This window comes from Phoenix dactylifera, chromosome 7 (genome assembly GCF_009389715.1).
Source record: "Phoenix dactylifera cultivar Barhee BC4 chromosome 7, palm_55x_up_171113_PBpolish2nd_filt_p, whole genome shotgun sequence".
In the NCBI taxonomy this organism is placed as follows: Eukaryota; Viridiplantae; Streptophyta; class Magnoliopsida; order Arecales; family Arecaceae; genus Phoenix; species Phoenix dactylifera.
In genome coordinates this window covers 2,105,542-2,122,690 of record NC_052398.1, presented here as the reverse complement: position 1 = coordinate 2,122,690, position 17,149 = coordinate 2,105,542, and the positions used below count along the sequence as shown (strand labels likewise).

Sequence of the window (17,149 nt, the reverse complement as noted above, 5' to 3'; positions counted from 1 at the left end):
ACACACAAATATTCTGACCATGTCCCAGAAACTTAAAGCGGACATAATTAAATTGCTCTGTGGAACTGCTGGCCATGTCCAAAATTGTTTTCATCTGCGTGGAGCATTTCAGTTTTTAGTTTTGCATGAGTTGAACTCTGAAGGGCTTAAATAAAAAATCTAAAGTGCTTGAGATAATACTGTAGGAAGTTGTGGAGACATTCATAAAATGTTATTTTATTTTGCATAATATGATTTTCTTTTTCATATATTTTGTTTCTGGGAGTTTATTTCTGTCCTTTTTTAATGTCAAGATATGAAAAGGCAAATAATATAATAGAAAGAGTAAATACCGCCATAATGTGAATTATATCAGTATTGTTCTTGGTAATATTATCATATTTTTTAAAAGGAAATTTCAATTGCCAAGTCCTGCCATCCTTCAACATTAAGAATGTGTAGGATTCTTTATTCAATTTTCTTCTGCAAGCTTTATTATTATATTCGTTGAAGTATTTTGATAATTACTTAGGCATGCTATTTTATACTTGCTTTTTGTTTTTCTCTATGTAAGCATGTCCTCTGTCCGAGCAAGTTACTTGTACATAAACATTGATCTGTAATCTGACTACAACTTGTAGTCGTCTGTGGCGTAGAAATTATATGATGAATTTGGAATATGGAATTCTGTTTGTTTTTAATGCATGAAATATTTTATCTGCAACCAGCAAATGGCTTTACCTCCATTAGTGCGGCGAGAACGGATCGAGCGAGGTATGCAGTCGGATCAGACGGTCATTAGCTTGAGGCCTGGTGGCGGCGGCATCCGAGGCAGCAGACTCCTCGCCCCCCGCTTCCACTCCCCCGCCTTTGCAGCCGCTGCCGCCACCGGTGGAGGGTCGTCGTCCCTGATCTCCTTCTCACCCTCCGACATCGGCTTCCTCGGCCCCCATGGCGGCGCCGGCACCGGCAAGGTAAGCACCCCTCTCCCCCGGATCTAGGTTTCTCCGCATCGTCCAAAGTTGGGTCCTTTTCTCTCTTTTTGAGAGTTTGAGGGTACGTACGGATCGTTTGGGTGCTAGGGTTTTGATCGGTCTGTTAGATTCGTGGATTTCTCCGACGGGTTTCTTGGTGCTTAATCTGATGCTTTTGGTCTCGAATGACGTCGATTTCTTGGAAAAGTTGGATTCTCGAAAGGTCATGATAGGGTTTTTAAGAGGAATCTTGACTTACGTTTCATTGTATTTTTTTCCTTTTTCTAACTTTTTTATTTGGCCTTCTGTCCGAGGATTCTGAGAAGCTCAAAGATAGCTTTTTTATGTTGTCCAGGGCGTTTCCCGATTGTTTATTCAATATTTGGTGTTGAAAATAAATTCGTTTTGATAGTGTAAGTGATTAGAGCTGGGGAACAGAGAAGCTCTTTCATTTGGTATTGATACATGGGCGATTTTATCAGGATGACCCTCTTCTTGAAACCTTATCTGCGGAAATTCTTATATTCAATAGGTCTTCGTGGAGTCAAGTTGGTTATGTGTTTGATTACTGATAATGTCGAATATCCCACTAACTAATAATATGTTTAAGGATTTTTACTATCAGGTAGTCCATTTTTTTTTGAGGGATTAGTTTGATTACTTGGCATATGATCTATAATCTGTAACTTTCCAGTAAGTAATAACTTAAATTTTTGTGAAGTTAGCCATGATATCTGTGAGGACTCGTGCAGGCATGTATTTAGTCCCATATTGGTTATTCGCTGAGAAGATTTTGGATACTTATATAGGATTAAGGAACTCAAAAGATACTTTTTGGCGAGCCATTTTGGATGAGGTCCTGTGTTGTTACAAATGGTATCAGAGCAAACTCGGCTCTAGGGGACACTGCAATATAGGTTCATGGAGGTTGACCACGAGTCGATCACGGTGTTTGTGATTAGATTTGAATGGATTTGAACTCTTAGCCCGACGAGGACGTCAGGGCTTGAACGAGAAAAATATGTGAGGACTTATACGGGCCTATGTTTAGTCTCACATCGGTTATTCGCCGAGAAGATCTTGGATACTTATACAGAATCAAGAAACTCAAATAATATTTCTCGGCAAAGCCACTTTGAGTAAGGTCCTAGGTTGTTAGAATATCTATCGGAATGCCAAGTTGTACACAAGTAATGCATTTCTCCATTTATATAAGAAGCCAGATGAGTGTGTTTTTTGTATATAATAGAAGTACACTTGAACTTAGCCACTTTAAGGTCACATACTGCATTTTTATTTTGCCTTTGTGTTTTTATGGGTGTAAGCATGAATATCTCTAACTTCCATGTCCCTCCCCTCGGCACTTGTGGAATGGGTTGCATCATTTATTTTTTATATATAATGTGGAATGGATGTTAAAATAGTTAGTTTAAATGTTATTTTTCAAGATAATTGAATGGTTAGGCTGCTAAGTGTGTTTTTGGTGATTTTACTGTTTCTACTTTCTTGGCATATGGAAAGAGATTTTGTCCTTATATTTTTTGGTTATTTAGATAAGAAGTAATTGCAACATGGAAATTTTTGGAGTTGAACCATGATCATTGTAAAACAATCTCCAGAAGTGGAGGTATATATCTATACACCAGGATAAATAATTACATGACATGTTCTGTTTTCTAACAGATCTTTCCCAGTACGTCTTAGTTTGTGTGCCAACTTTGGGATCCATTATTCGATGATAGCATTATAAGCAACTGTCAAATTAAAACTTTGTGGTCATAAAAACTTGTGAATATGCGCTCTTCTCTCTATGCTTTTTGACGGCTTATGCCGTGGCAAATCTTCTTTAGTTTTGATTCCTTGTATGTACTAAATTCAAGATGCTGTTTTGGATTTTTATGGCCTGATTTTGATGATTCTGCTGCAGACTGGAGATTCACCCTTTGAGGCTCGTGGGCAAATTTGTTATTCAAGGGACCAACTTTTACAACTCCGAGAGGTATTCTCTTATGGATATAGGCTATTTATTATCCTGATCTTTGGCTTCATGCATTATCCGAGAGGTATGCTCTTTTATTACAGCTGTGATGTAGAAGCCTTTTAAGAGATGTCTACTAAATTTTTGGGCTGATGATCATTTGATTGTTATTCTTAATAGAAATTTTTGTAATGTCTTCAATCAGTTTCCCAATATTTTGCCACCACTAGGATTTATATCAGTTGCCAGGAAAATTTCTGAAAGCTAGGCATTTTTGTTAGATGCATCTTGTGAACCAGTTATGCGCTTCATACTTCATGTCTCTTGTTATCTGTCATGTATCTTGGGTCTGATTATTGTTGCCTTATGATAGGCAGCTCAAGCACCGGAAGATATCTTGAAAATCAAGCAAGAGATTGAGGAAGAACTTCATGGTGAAGATCAGAGTTGGGTTCGTGGTGATGCAAATGTAAGATTTTTCAGTCTTATCCTTTGAATATGCATGTGTCATTTAAATGGAAATATTTCATACAGATGTTCCCCATATATATATATATATATATATATATATGTATGCATGTATCTATATAATCTGTATGATGTAGATATACATGCATGTATATAGTCTGAGTTTTGCTGGACAGTATTTTAACTATCTTGGTATCCAACAATGTCTATTGCATGGACCAATACAGTTCCTTACAAAGAGATGCCTTTGGAGAGTATAATGCTTGCATTATTTTACATAGAAACAATTTTCTTACTATGTGCTTTTTTCTCTTTTTGATATTTGCTTTCATCTCTTAGTTGCAAAGTCTATCACCTATTCGCTATTCCAAGCCAGACAATTGTGATTGGCGTGGCCAATCAGGGAAACTATCCTCAGTTGGAGATGAGCGATCTTGGGATACAATTCGTGATAATAAGGAGTCATATGCTTCCAACAGAAGACAACCAGAACAACTAAATAGGCAGGACCAGTTGAGCTCCGAGTCTTCTTCAAGAGTTCAAGTATCTTCCAGCCAAGGGGTAATTAATAATGTTTTAGTTTTTTCTTGTGATTTCCTTGACCATTCTTTTATTTTCCTTTAATACCCCCTCCCCAAAAAGGGGTGGGGGTGGCCTAATTTGTTGCTCTGTATTATGTGTAAGCTCTTTTCTTCTTGGTCCATGATGCATGTAGAAATTTGACTATGCGCATTATTATAAAGCCAAACCAAATGGGATAGGACTTGTTTGTGTCTGACTAGTGTAGCTATAAATCGCTTCAACCAACCTGTTTTGATTTATGTGCCTTTACACCTTGTTTCAAGCTTTATCACGTAGAAAATTGATGTTCTCATGTCATGCCCATCGAGACTTTTTCATTGCTTCATTCAAGTTGATATGATTATACAGCTTTGCTAGCTTGTTTTGCACCTATTTGTTTCAATTGAATGTGCAATAACTTTTTTCTTGTAATCTAAGCAGAAGCAACCAGCTCTTGGACTAAAAAAATGCCTGTGCTCGATCTAGTAATCTTGGACAATTTATGATGAACTGTCACTAAACTAAAAAAGAAAGAGGAGAAAAAACTGTTCATTCTGCTGGTTGAATGTTTATGCCTTCTTGTTCTGTTTCTTCCGTTGGAAGTAAATCTACTCATTCTGCTAGTTGAATGTTTTTTCTTGTTCATATGTTTCTTCCAGTTGGAGATAGGTCAGTTATTGTATTATTTTAAATCTTGGTATAGGATTTCAGTTAGAATGCTGAAGAAAAATATGATGGTATGAAATCATGTCATTATCGAAACATTTGAATCATTTGAGCTACCAGCACAGATTCTGTTTGTATGAAAGAAGACATGCAGAAAATATGTACACAGGCTTGAAGACCGATTGAGACCCATTTGTTTTAGACAGTTCACTCTTCATTCGAAGATCTGAAACAACTTGCGTACTATTGAAATCGACTTGAAGCAACTTGTACATTCATACAACTAGTGTGTTGGGCAGACTCTTCTTAGATCCATTTTCAGCAGTCTAGATGTACTCCCTCTGTCCATGTTACACATAATATATCATTGTGATTTGTGACAAATTATGTCCGATCTTTAGCATCCAGACTTTTTTATGAAACATTTTTTCATTTAATTAATCAGAAACATTCAGCTTAGTATCATTGTTAAAAGTAAAAACTTGCAGAACAAAGGTATGATGTTTTAGCATCCTTTTGTATCATTTTATAATTTTCTGTGGATCTTCCAGCCTTGTATAATTTACGGGCTGTGACTAAATCGATTCATTTTGAAACCAATTTGTTTGGGTTATATATCAATTAAAACTTCCATCAGAATTGGGCATTTAATTTGGTGAAGACAAGGGAGAGAGATATTTTGAAAGAAGTCTTCTTGTTCTGGATATTGTCTTAATAAAATAAGGAGATGCGAAAATGATAGTCCAGGGGATTTTGACCTTTACTATCTGTGGAAAGTCAACATCTCAATATTTCTATCGCAAATCTAAGATGGAAGCAATGAATATTGGACATCTAAGATTGATGTGCACCATTGATCTATCACCAGCACAAAAGTTATTTTCTTGTTCTTAGATGGAACATCAGCATCTATTTTTGGGAAAGCATTTAACTTGTTCATATCGCCAAGCTTGTTGAGTAGCTTGATTAGTCAGAGAGAGCTGTTTACATGCCTTGTGTTCTGCTACACTTTAATTTGGTATTCTTTTAGTCAATGTTATATCGTGATATTCCTAATTGCAACTTAGGTTAATAATTATTTGTTATGTGAAGTAACTTTTTAAAAGAGGACACACACAAATATTCTGACCATGTCCCAGAAACTTAAAGCGGACATACTTAAATTGCTCTGTGGAACTGCTGGCCATGTCCAAAATTGTTTTCATCTGCGTGGAGCATTTCGGTGCTTAGTTTTGCATGAGTTGAACTATGAAGGGCTTAAAGAAAAAATCTAAAGTGCTTGAGATAATACTGTGGGAAGTTGTGGAGACATTCATAAAGTGTTATTTTATTTTGCATAATATGATTTTCTTTTTCATATATTTTGTTGCTGGGAGTTTATTTCTGTCCTTTTTTAATGTCAAGATATGAAAAGGCAAATAATATAATAGAAAGAGTAAATACTGCCATAATGTGAATTATATCAGTATTGTTCTTGGTAATATTATCATATTTTTTAAAAGAAAATTTCAATTGTCAAGTCCTGCCATCCTTCAACATTAAGAATGAGTACGATTCTTTATTCAATTTTCTTCTGCAAGCTTTATTATTATGTTCGTTAAAGTATTTTGATAATTGCTTAGGCATGCTATTTTATACTTGCTTTTTGTTTTTCTCTATGTAAGTATGTCCTCTGTCCGAGCAAGTTACTTGTACATAAACATTGATCTGTAATCTGACTTCAACTTGTAGTCGTCTGTGGCGTAGAAATTATGTGATGAATTTGGAATCTGGAATTCTGTTTGTTTTTAATGCATGAAATCTTTTACCTGCGACCAGCAAATGGCTTTACCTCCTTTTGCCCCCTTAAAGCATTTTTATTCTGATTTTTTTTTTTTGTGAAATATGTGTCATGACCAAATTGTATATTTTGTTTTTTTTCTTAGTTTATGCTCTTAACTCTTTAATTTTTCTCTGACATTTGATGCTGCTGTTGTGATCTAACAGGCAGGACCTGCTCCTGCACTAATCAAGGCTGAAGTGCCATGGTCTGCCCGAAGAGGCAATCTCTCTGAGAAAGAACAGGTTCTGAAAACAGTAAAGGGGTAATGGATATGAATGCTTAGTTTAGCCTGCTGGGAAATATTAATATGCTTTTTAGTCCCTGGAAAGGCTGATAGATATTTGCATTATTAGTTACCCTGAAATTATTCTCTTACTATTTGCATCTTCTTTTTTGTTGTCCTTTATTTAATTGCTATTGTATTATGCAATGGAAACACTCTGAATCAATGTAATACATATTATCTGTTTATTTTTATGCAGTATACTGAACAAATTGACACCGGAGAAATTTGATGTTCTCAAGGGTCAGCTGATCAATGCAGGAATCACCACACCTGATATTCTAAAGGTAGCAATGTTTTTTGTACAATTTAAGAACCTTTTCTCATAAAAAAATGTGATATGGTATTGTTAAGTACTTCCAGTTGCAAAATTTATCTGTTTAACAAACAAATGTTGCAGGGTGTCATCATGCTTATATTTGAGAAAGCTGTTTTGGAACCTACCTTCTGTCCCATGTATGCTCTACTGTGTTCTGATCTAAATGAAAAGCTTCTGCCATTTCCTCCAGAAGAAGCTGGGGGAAAGGAGATCACATTCAAGCGGATACTCTTAAACAATTGTCAGGAGGCCTTTGAAGGTGCTGACGATCTGAGGGCCGAGGTTAGAAAGTTGACTGGCCCAGATCAAGAAATGGAACGTATGGATAAAGAAAGACTAGTGAAGCTCCGTACACTTGGGAACATCCGCCTGATTGGGGAGCTTTTCAAGCAAAAAATGGTGCCTGAGAAAATAGTTCATCATATCATTCAGGTTTATATATATTTTTCTTCTCTCATAATCGATTTTTTCTAACATCTGAAGACATTTTATTTTGATAGAAATGCCTAATACAGCTAGTGCAAACAGGAGTTATATGATGGGAAGACATGTCCTGCTGAGGAAAATGTTGAGGCGATCTGTCAGTCTTTCAAAACCATTGGTAAGCAGCTGGATAAGAGCCCAAGGTCTCGTCGCTTTAATGATGCCTATTTCAACCGGTTGAACAAGCTGATGAAAAATCCCCAGCTCGCACCACAGTTGAGGTTCATGGTTCGTGATGTTCTTGATCTGCGTGCCAACAACTGGGTTCCCCGACGAGAAGAGGTTAGCTTTCCAAATCCATTAATACATTACATGTTCTGTTTCCTAACAGACATCTTTCCCATTATGTCTTAGTTTGTGTGCCAACTTTGGGATCCATCATTCGATGATAGCATTATAAGCAACTGTCAAATTGAAACTTTGTGGTCATAAAAACTTGTGAATATGTGCTCTACTCTATATGCTTTTTGACGGCTTATGCCGTGGCAAATCTTCTTTTGTTTTGATTCCTTGGATGTACTAAATTCAAGATGCTGTTTTGGATCTTTATGGCCTGATTTTGATGATACTGCTGCAGACTGGAGATTCACGCTTTGAGTTTCGTGGGCGAATTTGTTATTCATTTACAACTCCGAGAGGTATTCTCTTAGGGGGTGTCTGGTAACCCCAACACGATCACTACGGTGATCTACGATCTCCAATGATCTGAATGCTGGGGTGATTTGATCCCCAGAATGATCTAAGATCAATGTGTTTGGTAAGCCATGGTCCAGTGATTAAAAATCTCTGAATATCCATGAGTAATTTGTTTGGTATGGTACGAAGATTCAAGATCACCGACCACATAATACCATAGATACCCTTTATATATCTTAGATGGATTTTTTTATGTATTTTTAATTCTCATGAATCAAAAATATAAGTCAATATACTAATTTCTATAATAGCTCCATAATTTTGTCACATATTCTACTTTTAGTAACCCTAATCACAAAAAAATCAGACCATAGTCTTTATGTCATCAAGTTTGAGCAAATTAAATTATAGTTAAATTATTACAATATTCAACGTGTTCTTATTATTCTATTAAAACTACCATGACTCGGCGCAATGGCAAAGAATTTAGTTTTATAGTTTGGTCTCATTCAAAAAATTTGTAGTCATTTTAAAGCCAAGTTTCTTCCCACTTGCTCATCATTTTCCATTTTTATTTATTTATTTATTTATTTTCTTATTATTTTCTTATTATTTTATTTCTTTTTCTTTTTCTTTCTTTTTTTTTCTTTTCTTTTCCTTTCTTTTCTTTTTCTTTCTTTTTTTTTCTTCTCTCCTTCCTGTTTCTTCCCGAAGCTTCTCCTCTTCTTTCTTCTTTCTTTTTCTCCTCCTCCTCCTCCTCTTCCATTTCTTCTTCTCTTCTCCTTCTTCTTTTCAGAACTCCTCCCGACTTCTTCTCCTTCTCCCTTTCTTCTCCTTTCTTCTCCCATGAAGGGAGGAGGGCGAGCTCGGGAGGGGGGCTAGCGGGAGCCCACCCCATCGTGGGGAGCAGAGGAAGGGCCTCCGACCGAGGATCGGCGGCGCTACGGCCATGGATCCACCAGTAAGTGGCCGTTCCCTCCTCCTCCTCTTCTTTTTTCGTTCTTCTTTTCTTCTTCCTCTTCTTTCTTCTTCTCCTTTTTCTTCTCCTTTTTTTTCTTCTTTTCCTTTTCCGATTCATCAGATCTCCCCTCTTTTCCTGCGAAGCACGGGAAAGATCTCCCTGTCGGATCGCTCGGGAGGAGCCCGGCCGAGGCCAACGATGCCCGCGACCGGCCAGCAGCGCTTGCGGGACGGCTGCGGCGAAAAAATTCTTTTTTTCGTGGAGTCTCCCACAGCTATGAAGAATAGTTTGGTCAACATATTTTAATCTAAGATCACTGCGCTTTGGTGATATTAGATACCCATCCTCAATGACGGGTTTCCGATCACTAGACTGAACGGTGATTTGAAAATTGTGGGTGATCCGATATCACCGCCACATGGGATTACTAAGATGTAACCAAACACGGTGATTTTTTTAAAAAAATTTTGAATGTATTATAGATAGGGAGTTGAAAGAGGGATTTTAGTTCTTTTCATTTAGTTGATCGAGATTAATGGGGAAGAAAACGAAAATTCAATGGATCGAGCAGTCTTCACGGTCTGGACATGACATGTGATAGGTGCTTTAACAGGTCAGACACGGCGTCCTGTATAAACTCTTCCCAAGCGTGTCAAGATCACGAAATCGCCTGGACTCAAGTTATAGAAATGCTTTGATATCCGTACGGCAGGTGATCCTTAGCCATGGACCATACGCTGGTTGTATGTTATTTATTATCCTGATCTTTGGCTTCAAGCATTATCCGAGAGGTATGCTCTTATATTACAGCTGTGATGTAGAAGCCTTTTAAGAGATGTCTACTAAATTTTTGGGCCGATGATCATTTGATTGTTATTCTTAATAGAAATTTTCGTAATGTCTTCAATCAGTTTCCCGATATTTTGCCATGACTAGGATTTATATCAGTTGCCAAGAAAGTTTCTGATAGCTAGGCATTCTTGTTAGATGCTTCTTGTGAACCAGTTATGCACTTCGTACTACATGTCTCTTGTTATCTGTCATATATCTTGGGTCTGATTATTGTTGCCTTATGATAGGCAGTTCGAGCACCGGAAGATATCTTGAAAGCCAAGCAAGAGATTGAGGCAGAACTTCATGGTGAAGATCAGAGTTGGGTTTGTGGTGATGCAAATGTAAGATCTTTCAGTCTTATCCTTTGAATATGCATGTGTCATTCCCATGGAAATATTTCATACAGATGTTCCCCATATATACATACATACATATATATATATATATATGTATGCATGTATCTATATAATATGTATGTATGTAGATATACATGCATGTATATAGTCTGAGTTTTGCTGGACAGTATTTTGACTATCTTGGTATCCAACAATGTCTATTGCATGGACCAATGCAGTTCTTTACAAAGAGATGCCTTTGGAGAGTATAATGCTTGCATTATTTTACATAGAAACAATTTTCTTACCATGTGCTTTTATTATTTATTCTCTTTTTGATATTTGCTTTCATCTCTTAGTTGCAAAGTCTATCACCTATTCGCTATTCCAAGCCGGACAATTGTCAGGAGGCCTTTCCTCCAGAAGAGCTTGGGGGAAAGGAGATCACATTCAAGCGGATACTCTCAAACAATTGTCAAGAGGCCTTTGATGGTGCTGACGATCTGAGAGCCGAGGTTAGAAAGTTGACTGGCCCAGATCAAGAAATGGAACATATGGATAAAAAAAGACTATTGAAGCTTCGTACACTCTGGGGCTTGCTTTACGGGTCCATGCTGGATCAAATAGGTATAGACTTGCCAGAAGCATCTAGATCTAGTTATTTCGGTTAAGTCATTGGAGAGCTGATTTTGGCTGGTGGATTGGGTTTCAAAGTAGCTGAGGAGATCATGAAGAAAGTGGAAGATTCCAGGTTCCGGTCAGCGATGTTTGATGGAGTGATGAAAAATATAGAAGCAAAACCATCTGGTCAGGCAATGATAGGTTCACAGGCGGCATCCATCACTGCCTGCAAGAATATTCTCGATATCCTGAATAGCAGCAGTGCTATCCCGTCAAAAAAGAATACCAATAGTGCTAGCTTCTGGGACTCTGGTTAAACCGAAACTCCCCTTGTTTCTTTTTTTTCCCTCTCTTTTTCCCCATGAGGCGAGCAAGTAGTGCCACAATTTTCGGAAGTGAAGATTTGAGGAACAAGAAATCCTCTTAAGTTGTATATTTTTTGCGAGTCGCATGTGTTTATTGTTGTTTGAAGATGATGGGAAAAAGGTGCCATGAATTTGTTCTTGAGCCACAGCTTAATTTTGCTTGAAACTCAAGATAAACAGGGCTAAAAATATTTGATGCTTTATAGTATTTAGTGCTGGATTTTTGTGATATCGATTTAGGTTTGTTTTAGGTTTCTTTTGCTCGACTGGCCAAGGCTATGATAATGGGCATTAGGGCCGGCCCAACCTTTAGGCAACTTAGGCGGTCGCGTAAGGCTCCGGCCCAAAGGTATACTTCAGGAAAGATTTTAAAAATAAAATGAAAAGAAAAAAAAGTCCTTCTATGAGTTAGCCTTAGGCTGGCCCATTGCAGGAAAGGTCTTAAAGACAAAGGGTCTTAGGCTTCCAAATACATTGTGCCGCTCTTGATGGGCATTCTGTTTGATGTTTGACAAAAATCTCGCTGAATCTAGATTTCAAATCCATTTCTCTAATCCGTTCTTCTGTAGTCATCAGGGATCTTGCACTCGAGGAAGTAACAGCTGGTTTCCCTATTTGCAGATCAATTTATATTAGTTATTTGCTTTTGGCTTCTTTTATATATATATATATATATATATATATATATATATATATATATATATATATATATATATATATATATGTTAAAACAGATGATTTATATAATTCTAGTACGGAGACATGTAATAAAATTAGAAAACAATAAGTCCTGAAGCGGAAGAAGGAACATATTTCTAAGAATTAGCTTGCCAAAAAAAATTTGGTGAGAAAAAATTCTTCCAGCAAATTAAATGAATTCTAATAATTATTAATGTGCATCTAGGTCGGCCACAGACCAATCAATTAGAGTCCATCTTGGCGCTAGCACGTGGTTGATCAGGAGTGCCCACTTGGCCCTTAATTATTTTAACCTACCAAGATGTCTCCCCCCTCCACAAGAACTCCTTATCTATTAGGTTGCAAACAACTCCATGCCCTTCTTTTCTGCCTCTCCACCATTGGAACATTAGATGGTAGGGACAACACTCTTGAGACTTCTCAAATGATTTGGACGAGGAAGAAGAATATGAAGAAGAATGAAAACAATCAACCCATCTAACCTAGAACATACATACAATGTTTAGAACACGTCAAACTTAACGTTTTGAGATTCTATTTGCCTCTAGATCTCGATCGTTTTTCTCTGATTCCATGTTCTAGCCAGAACAGCCAATCCAGTTCGCTTGAAAGCTCACATCTCACAAGTTATTAAGTTAAAGCGCGTCCTCTAGTAAATAAAGGCAATCTCTTTATTCACAAGCCTCCTCCTCTCTCCCCACGTGTCGAGCACGTGGGACCCGCCTGTAAGACTTTCCACCCACATTATCCGATCATCCGCACCATCGCACACGAACGAACGGCCCAGAAGCGAGCTCAAGAAGAAGAAAACCAGAAGAAGCCGAAGAGAAGAGGGAAAGGAACGAGGAGAAAGTAAAGCGAAGCGGAGATGGGTTTATGCTGTAGATTTCTGGAGATCCTGTGCGCCATACTGCTGCCCCCTCTCGGCGTCTTCTTCCGGCACGGCTGCTGCAGTGTACGCTCCCTCCCCCCGTCCGACTCCCCCTCCCTACTCGCCACGCATTTGTATTTTTGAAGGATGGAAATCGCTAATAACCTTCTTATCTTCTTCCTTTTTCTTTTGTAACAGCTGGAGTTCTGCATCTGTTTGGTCCTCACCATCCTGGGGTACATCCCTGGGATGATCTACGCCGTCTACGTGATCGTGGCCGTCGATCCCGACCACCATCGCCGGGAATACTATGAGCCCATCTATCCGTAGTAGGTTAAGGGGCTTCTTCACCTTTATACCCTCCATTTCATCTTGCGCTCTTTTTTTTTTCCTTCTAAAAACATGTTTTCCATCGAATGCCAGTGACCTGTGAATGCTGGATCTCATTATGCTACCATGTATTCTCGAATTAATAAAATCTTCTTTGTTAATTTAGTCAGTGTGGTTTTTATAATTGGGTTTGAGTTGCGGGTACGGATTATGGAATCATCTCTCTCTCTCGATATTTGTGGTTGATTGCAGCATTAGATGATCTCTGATTTAACTCTGAATTAGTAATTGTGTTATATAATGGAAAGTTGGAAACTTTTTTATATATATAAGATTTGGGGAAGCAGCACAAACAATTCAATGGTACTTTTTTCATGATCGCACATGGTAACTCAGGCATCATGAGCTGGAATTCATGCACCACTATATCTGGGAATTATTTTTATATATTGGATTTGATGATGGAGGTGTGTGTGCCATCAAATAATCATCATTAGCAAGCACAAATTGAGGGCATTTAGATTAGTCCTTGTTGGGGGAAGCAATTAAAGAAACGATCCAACATTGGATTTGTTGTTGATTGGAAGAGAAGCAAGATGTCCATATATAGCATATGGCTGAACTAAATGAGTGCAACAACAATAACAGTTGTATGTCCACAATATTGGTACTTGATTGATCAACTACTAGTTATATTCATGAGAATATAAGGTGAATATAAGGCAAGTGCTGGTGAAGAATATAAGGTGGCTTTCACGAGACTGGTAAGGTGGCTTCCTTAAGCTAGTGGATGTCTTCACCATCAAGAGATGAGATATCATTTGTGCATGTATATGCTGATTGATTAAAGATTAAAGTGATATGATGTGAGTGTAGCCAAGATTCTAACCAACAAGGAGGCATACGGTAACGTTTTTAGAGTTATATGGTATTACTAAGATTAGAGAAGAGAATTAATCAGGACTACAGCTCAGCCTGTTCTAACCAAGTCTTGGGATGTGAAAAAGATCCTCCTTTCTCCTCAGTCAAGGGATTAGAGATTGATTTTTAGTTATGCGTCTCGAGTATTAGAGTTATATTGGCATGATTTGTTAAAGAGATAAGTAAGCTTGTGGCATTCCAAAGTATCTCCAAACCAAGAAAATCTTGTTTCTTGACATGATCCTTTCCAGCGATCCCTGTGCTAAAGCTAGATTTGGTAGACTATATTAGCTATGACAAAATAGAAAGGCATTATATTATCTAGCTAGACCAAACAAAATTGATAATTGGATCTTATTAGCTTGTATTCTGATAAATAGGGCTGTACTCTAACAATCAGATCAACCTTACAGAGTATGTGCTAGATATTTCCATCCTTTTTGGAGTCTATAAGCAAAGTGCATTGCAAACTTCCCATAGGGCCTGGTAGTTGCCACACGGACTTGTTTCTTTATTTTGCCATGCATTTTTTATGTTGAACTATTAAAATGAGGCAATCTATTAAAATGAAAGCAAGGTTAATAGTCGCCCATTCTGATTAACAGGCTGAAGGTATCTCTGTAGTTCAAGAATATTGGTTATAAATTTTTTGTTGATGGTGAGCTTTGAAAGTGCGAGTCAGCAATCTCGGATTTAAATTTTGTTGAAGCACATGCACTCATTACAGTTAGATGATCTTTTAATTCCTCAAGTGTGGAGGTACTTCATTTTATAAGGAAATAGGTGTACCATGAAGCCCCAATAGGTTAAAAGGTATCAGGCACTAACTTTTAGCATGGATATGCAGAGACCATTAGCTGAAGAACACCAGCATGGATGCAAGAGGGATACTCTGTTACAGCAACGGAACATAGGCATACATTGATGGTACAAAGATAGCCCAGTCCCAGAGATTTGCTTTCATGTCTAGGAACACCATACATCTAGCACAACCAGTGGCATGAATCTCCAACTCTTGGTATATTTTAGTCATTTATTACTTTGATCATCTTTGTGAATGAATTGTAAATTTAGTTTCAAGCCTCGTGTCAACACTTTGTTAGTTGGGACAACCCAAGTGCAATCCAAACGGGGCCTTCATAGATTTGGTTTACCAGGAGTTGAGCCTGGGATGATTTAGCTTTAATCTTTCATGGATAACGGAAATAGTAGTACTCTCAGACACTTGCAATTCAATATAAACCATAAAAGAAAAGGCAGCATAAGTTATCAATCTACCATCATATATCCTCCACCTGCTGAATAATTCGATTCATTACTCTCCAATTAGTAAGTGGTGCTGATATTGTCATTCCACATTCATCAATTTTACTGAAAAAAATTGAAAGGAACTCGATCAATTAATTTAATATGCTCCCTTTTTTTCTGTTCAACTACTGTAAGTATATTCTGAACTGAAGTAAGGGTTGATGATCTTTTATTTAAATCACTGCAACATTAGTTTGGAAGTATCAGATCGAAGAAGAAGGTTGCAGATGATGTTACTATGACTGATCTCATAGCAAAGAATGCTTCAGCATCGCCTTTGGCATCCAGCTGAATCATTCATATCTGGATCTCCCCTCTATATTCAAATGAATTTTGATCTGAGGTCATGGTGTAAATAATATCCCCTTCTCTGAAAGGACATTAGTAAAGCCCATCAGAACAGTGTGATGTTCAACCAGGCGATGAAGATAGCATCATGATAATCTTCAGTTTCTTTCTTAATCAAACAACTTTGCGTCATCTAGGTTATCTGAGTATGCTCTCACAAATTATTTTGATTGGGATTGTTCTTTGCCAAGCTCATCCCTTTTCTTCTTTTTCTTTTTTTTGCACTAAAACAGATGTATTATACATTACGAGTACGGATATAGCAAAAAAAAATAAAAACATAACAGGTTCTAGAGCAGGTAACTCCCTCTCTCTCACCTAAAAATATCTTCAGAATGGTTGGCCACATATGAGGCCATTCAATTCGCTATCCCATTGAGCTCTCTATATACATGCTTTGCATGCAAGGCCATTCCATCCAAAGAGCTCATCCTTTTCTTTAATGATCCTATGATGCAACATAAACTACTGTTAGTACTAAGAAAGAAAAGCAGTGTTCCAGCAAAATCATCAAGCACCAACAAATGCAAAAAAGCCTGTAGAAGGGGAGAAAAACTCTCAAGCTCAAAATACAGAAGTATGACACCAACAACCCAGCTTCCAAATTAAATCTTATATTCTTTAAATGTTTTATGTCATTTAAACTCAAATTTAATCAATCTTGCTTGTGGATAAACTTATAAACTGTCCCTCTTATGTTTGTTTCCTTTAATTTTTCCCTCACAATCAAACTGTGGAAAATCAGCTTCCGTGCTAGTCTCTCCTTTCTTTTACCTGCATTAAAGACACCCCATTTGGCAAGGGATGTGCAGGCTCGCAAGGGAGTACTGGCTGACTATTGGGAGGCCTCAGGGCAAAGAGTGAATATTCAGAAATTTATTATCTGCTTCAGTCCGAGGACGGAGTCATGAGTGAGGTGGGAGAACAGGAGATTTTCTAGATGCAGGAGCAAGAGGGGCTGTGGAGCTATCTAGGATCTCTATCATGGGGAGGAGTTTGCGAATGTCGGAGTGCTCTGAACTGGTGTAGCAGGTCCAGAACCGATTGGAGGGCTAGAGGGCGTCATCTTTATCTATGATGGGCAAGCTGGCACTAGTCAGGTTGATTTTGAGCTCCATGCCAATTTATTTCTTGTCCGATACTGTTGTTTGTAAGAAAGTGCTGATAGGGATTGAGCGGTCCCTATTAGCACTATTTTACTATGAAAAATAGTGCTGGTTAGGTGATCGACATACATGAAAATTAGAATCTGTTTGGGTTCATTCTTTTCTTCTTGGATGCTTGGTCTTAAGGCTGAAAATTCTATAAAATTCATTAGATGAAATTTATTTCATAAGATTTTTGGCTCAATCATCAAAACAGGTTCTTAATTGGAATTTATTTCTAT

The 17,149-nt window shown here is 37.6% G+C and overlaps 2 protein-coding genes across 2 annotated transcripts; both read left to right on the top strand.

Annotated features, from left to right (window-relative positions):
- The first annotated feature begins 512 nt into the window (after positions 1 to 512).
- LOC120111285 (eukaryotic translation initiation factor-like) lies at positions 513 to 11,483 on the top strand. Its single transcript, XM_039127897.1, has 11 exons — positions 513 to 953; positions 2,881 to 2,952; positions 3,305 to 3,400; positions 3,739 to 3,960; positions 6,613 to 6,710; positions 6,931 to 7,018; positions 7,132 to 7,482; positions 7,579 to 7,815; positions 10,210 to 10,305; positions 10,659 to 10,926; positions 11,014 to 11,483. Exons 1-11 carry the CDS (start codon positions 684 to 686, stop codon positions 11,235 to 11,237), a joined length of 2,022 nt encoding a protein of 673 aa, XP_038983825.1. The 5' UTR covers positions 513 to 683; the 3' UTR covers positions 11,238 to 11,483.
- Positions 11,484 to 12,754: 1,271 nt separating this feature from the next.
- Positions 12,755 to 16,994, top strand: LOC103710441 (hydrophobic protein OSR8-like). Its single transcript, XM_026805938.2, has 2 exons — positions 12,755 to 12,939; positions 13,054 to 16,994. Exons 1-2 carry the CDS (start codon positions 12,853 to 12,855, stop codon positions 13,183 to 13,185), a joined length of 219 nt encoding a protein of 72 aa, XP_026661739.1. The 5' UTR covers positions 12,755 to 12,852; the 3' UTR covers positions 13,186 to 16,994.
- Positions 16,995 to 17,149: the final 155 nt, after the last annotated feature.

Excerpts from the sequence above, each read along its gene's own strand:
- LOC120111285 (XM_039127897.1), top strand. The coding sequence starts at position 684 with ATGAAATATTTTATCTGCAACCAGCAAATGGCTTTACCTCCATTAGTG. Across the intron at positions 7,483-7,578 it reads TAGTTCATCATATCATTCAG|GAGTTATATGATGGGAAGAC; the intron begins GTTTATATATAT and ends TAGTGCAAACAG. Across the intron at positions 7,816-10,209 it reads GGGTTCCCCGACGAGAAGAG|GCAGTTCGAGCACCGGAAGA; the intron begins GTTAGCTTTCCA and ends GCCTTATGATAG.
- LOC103710441 (XM_026805938.2), top strand. The coding sequence starts at position 12,853 with ATGGGTTTATGCTGTAGATTTCTGGAGATCCTGTGCGCCATACTGCTG. Across the intron at positions 12,940-13,053 it reads TCCGGCACGGCTGCTGCAGT|CTGGAGTTCTGCATCTGTTT; the intron begins GTACGCTCCCTC and ends CTTTTGTAACAG.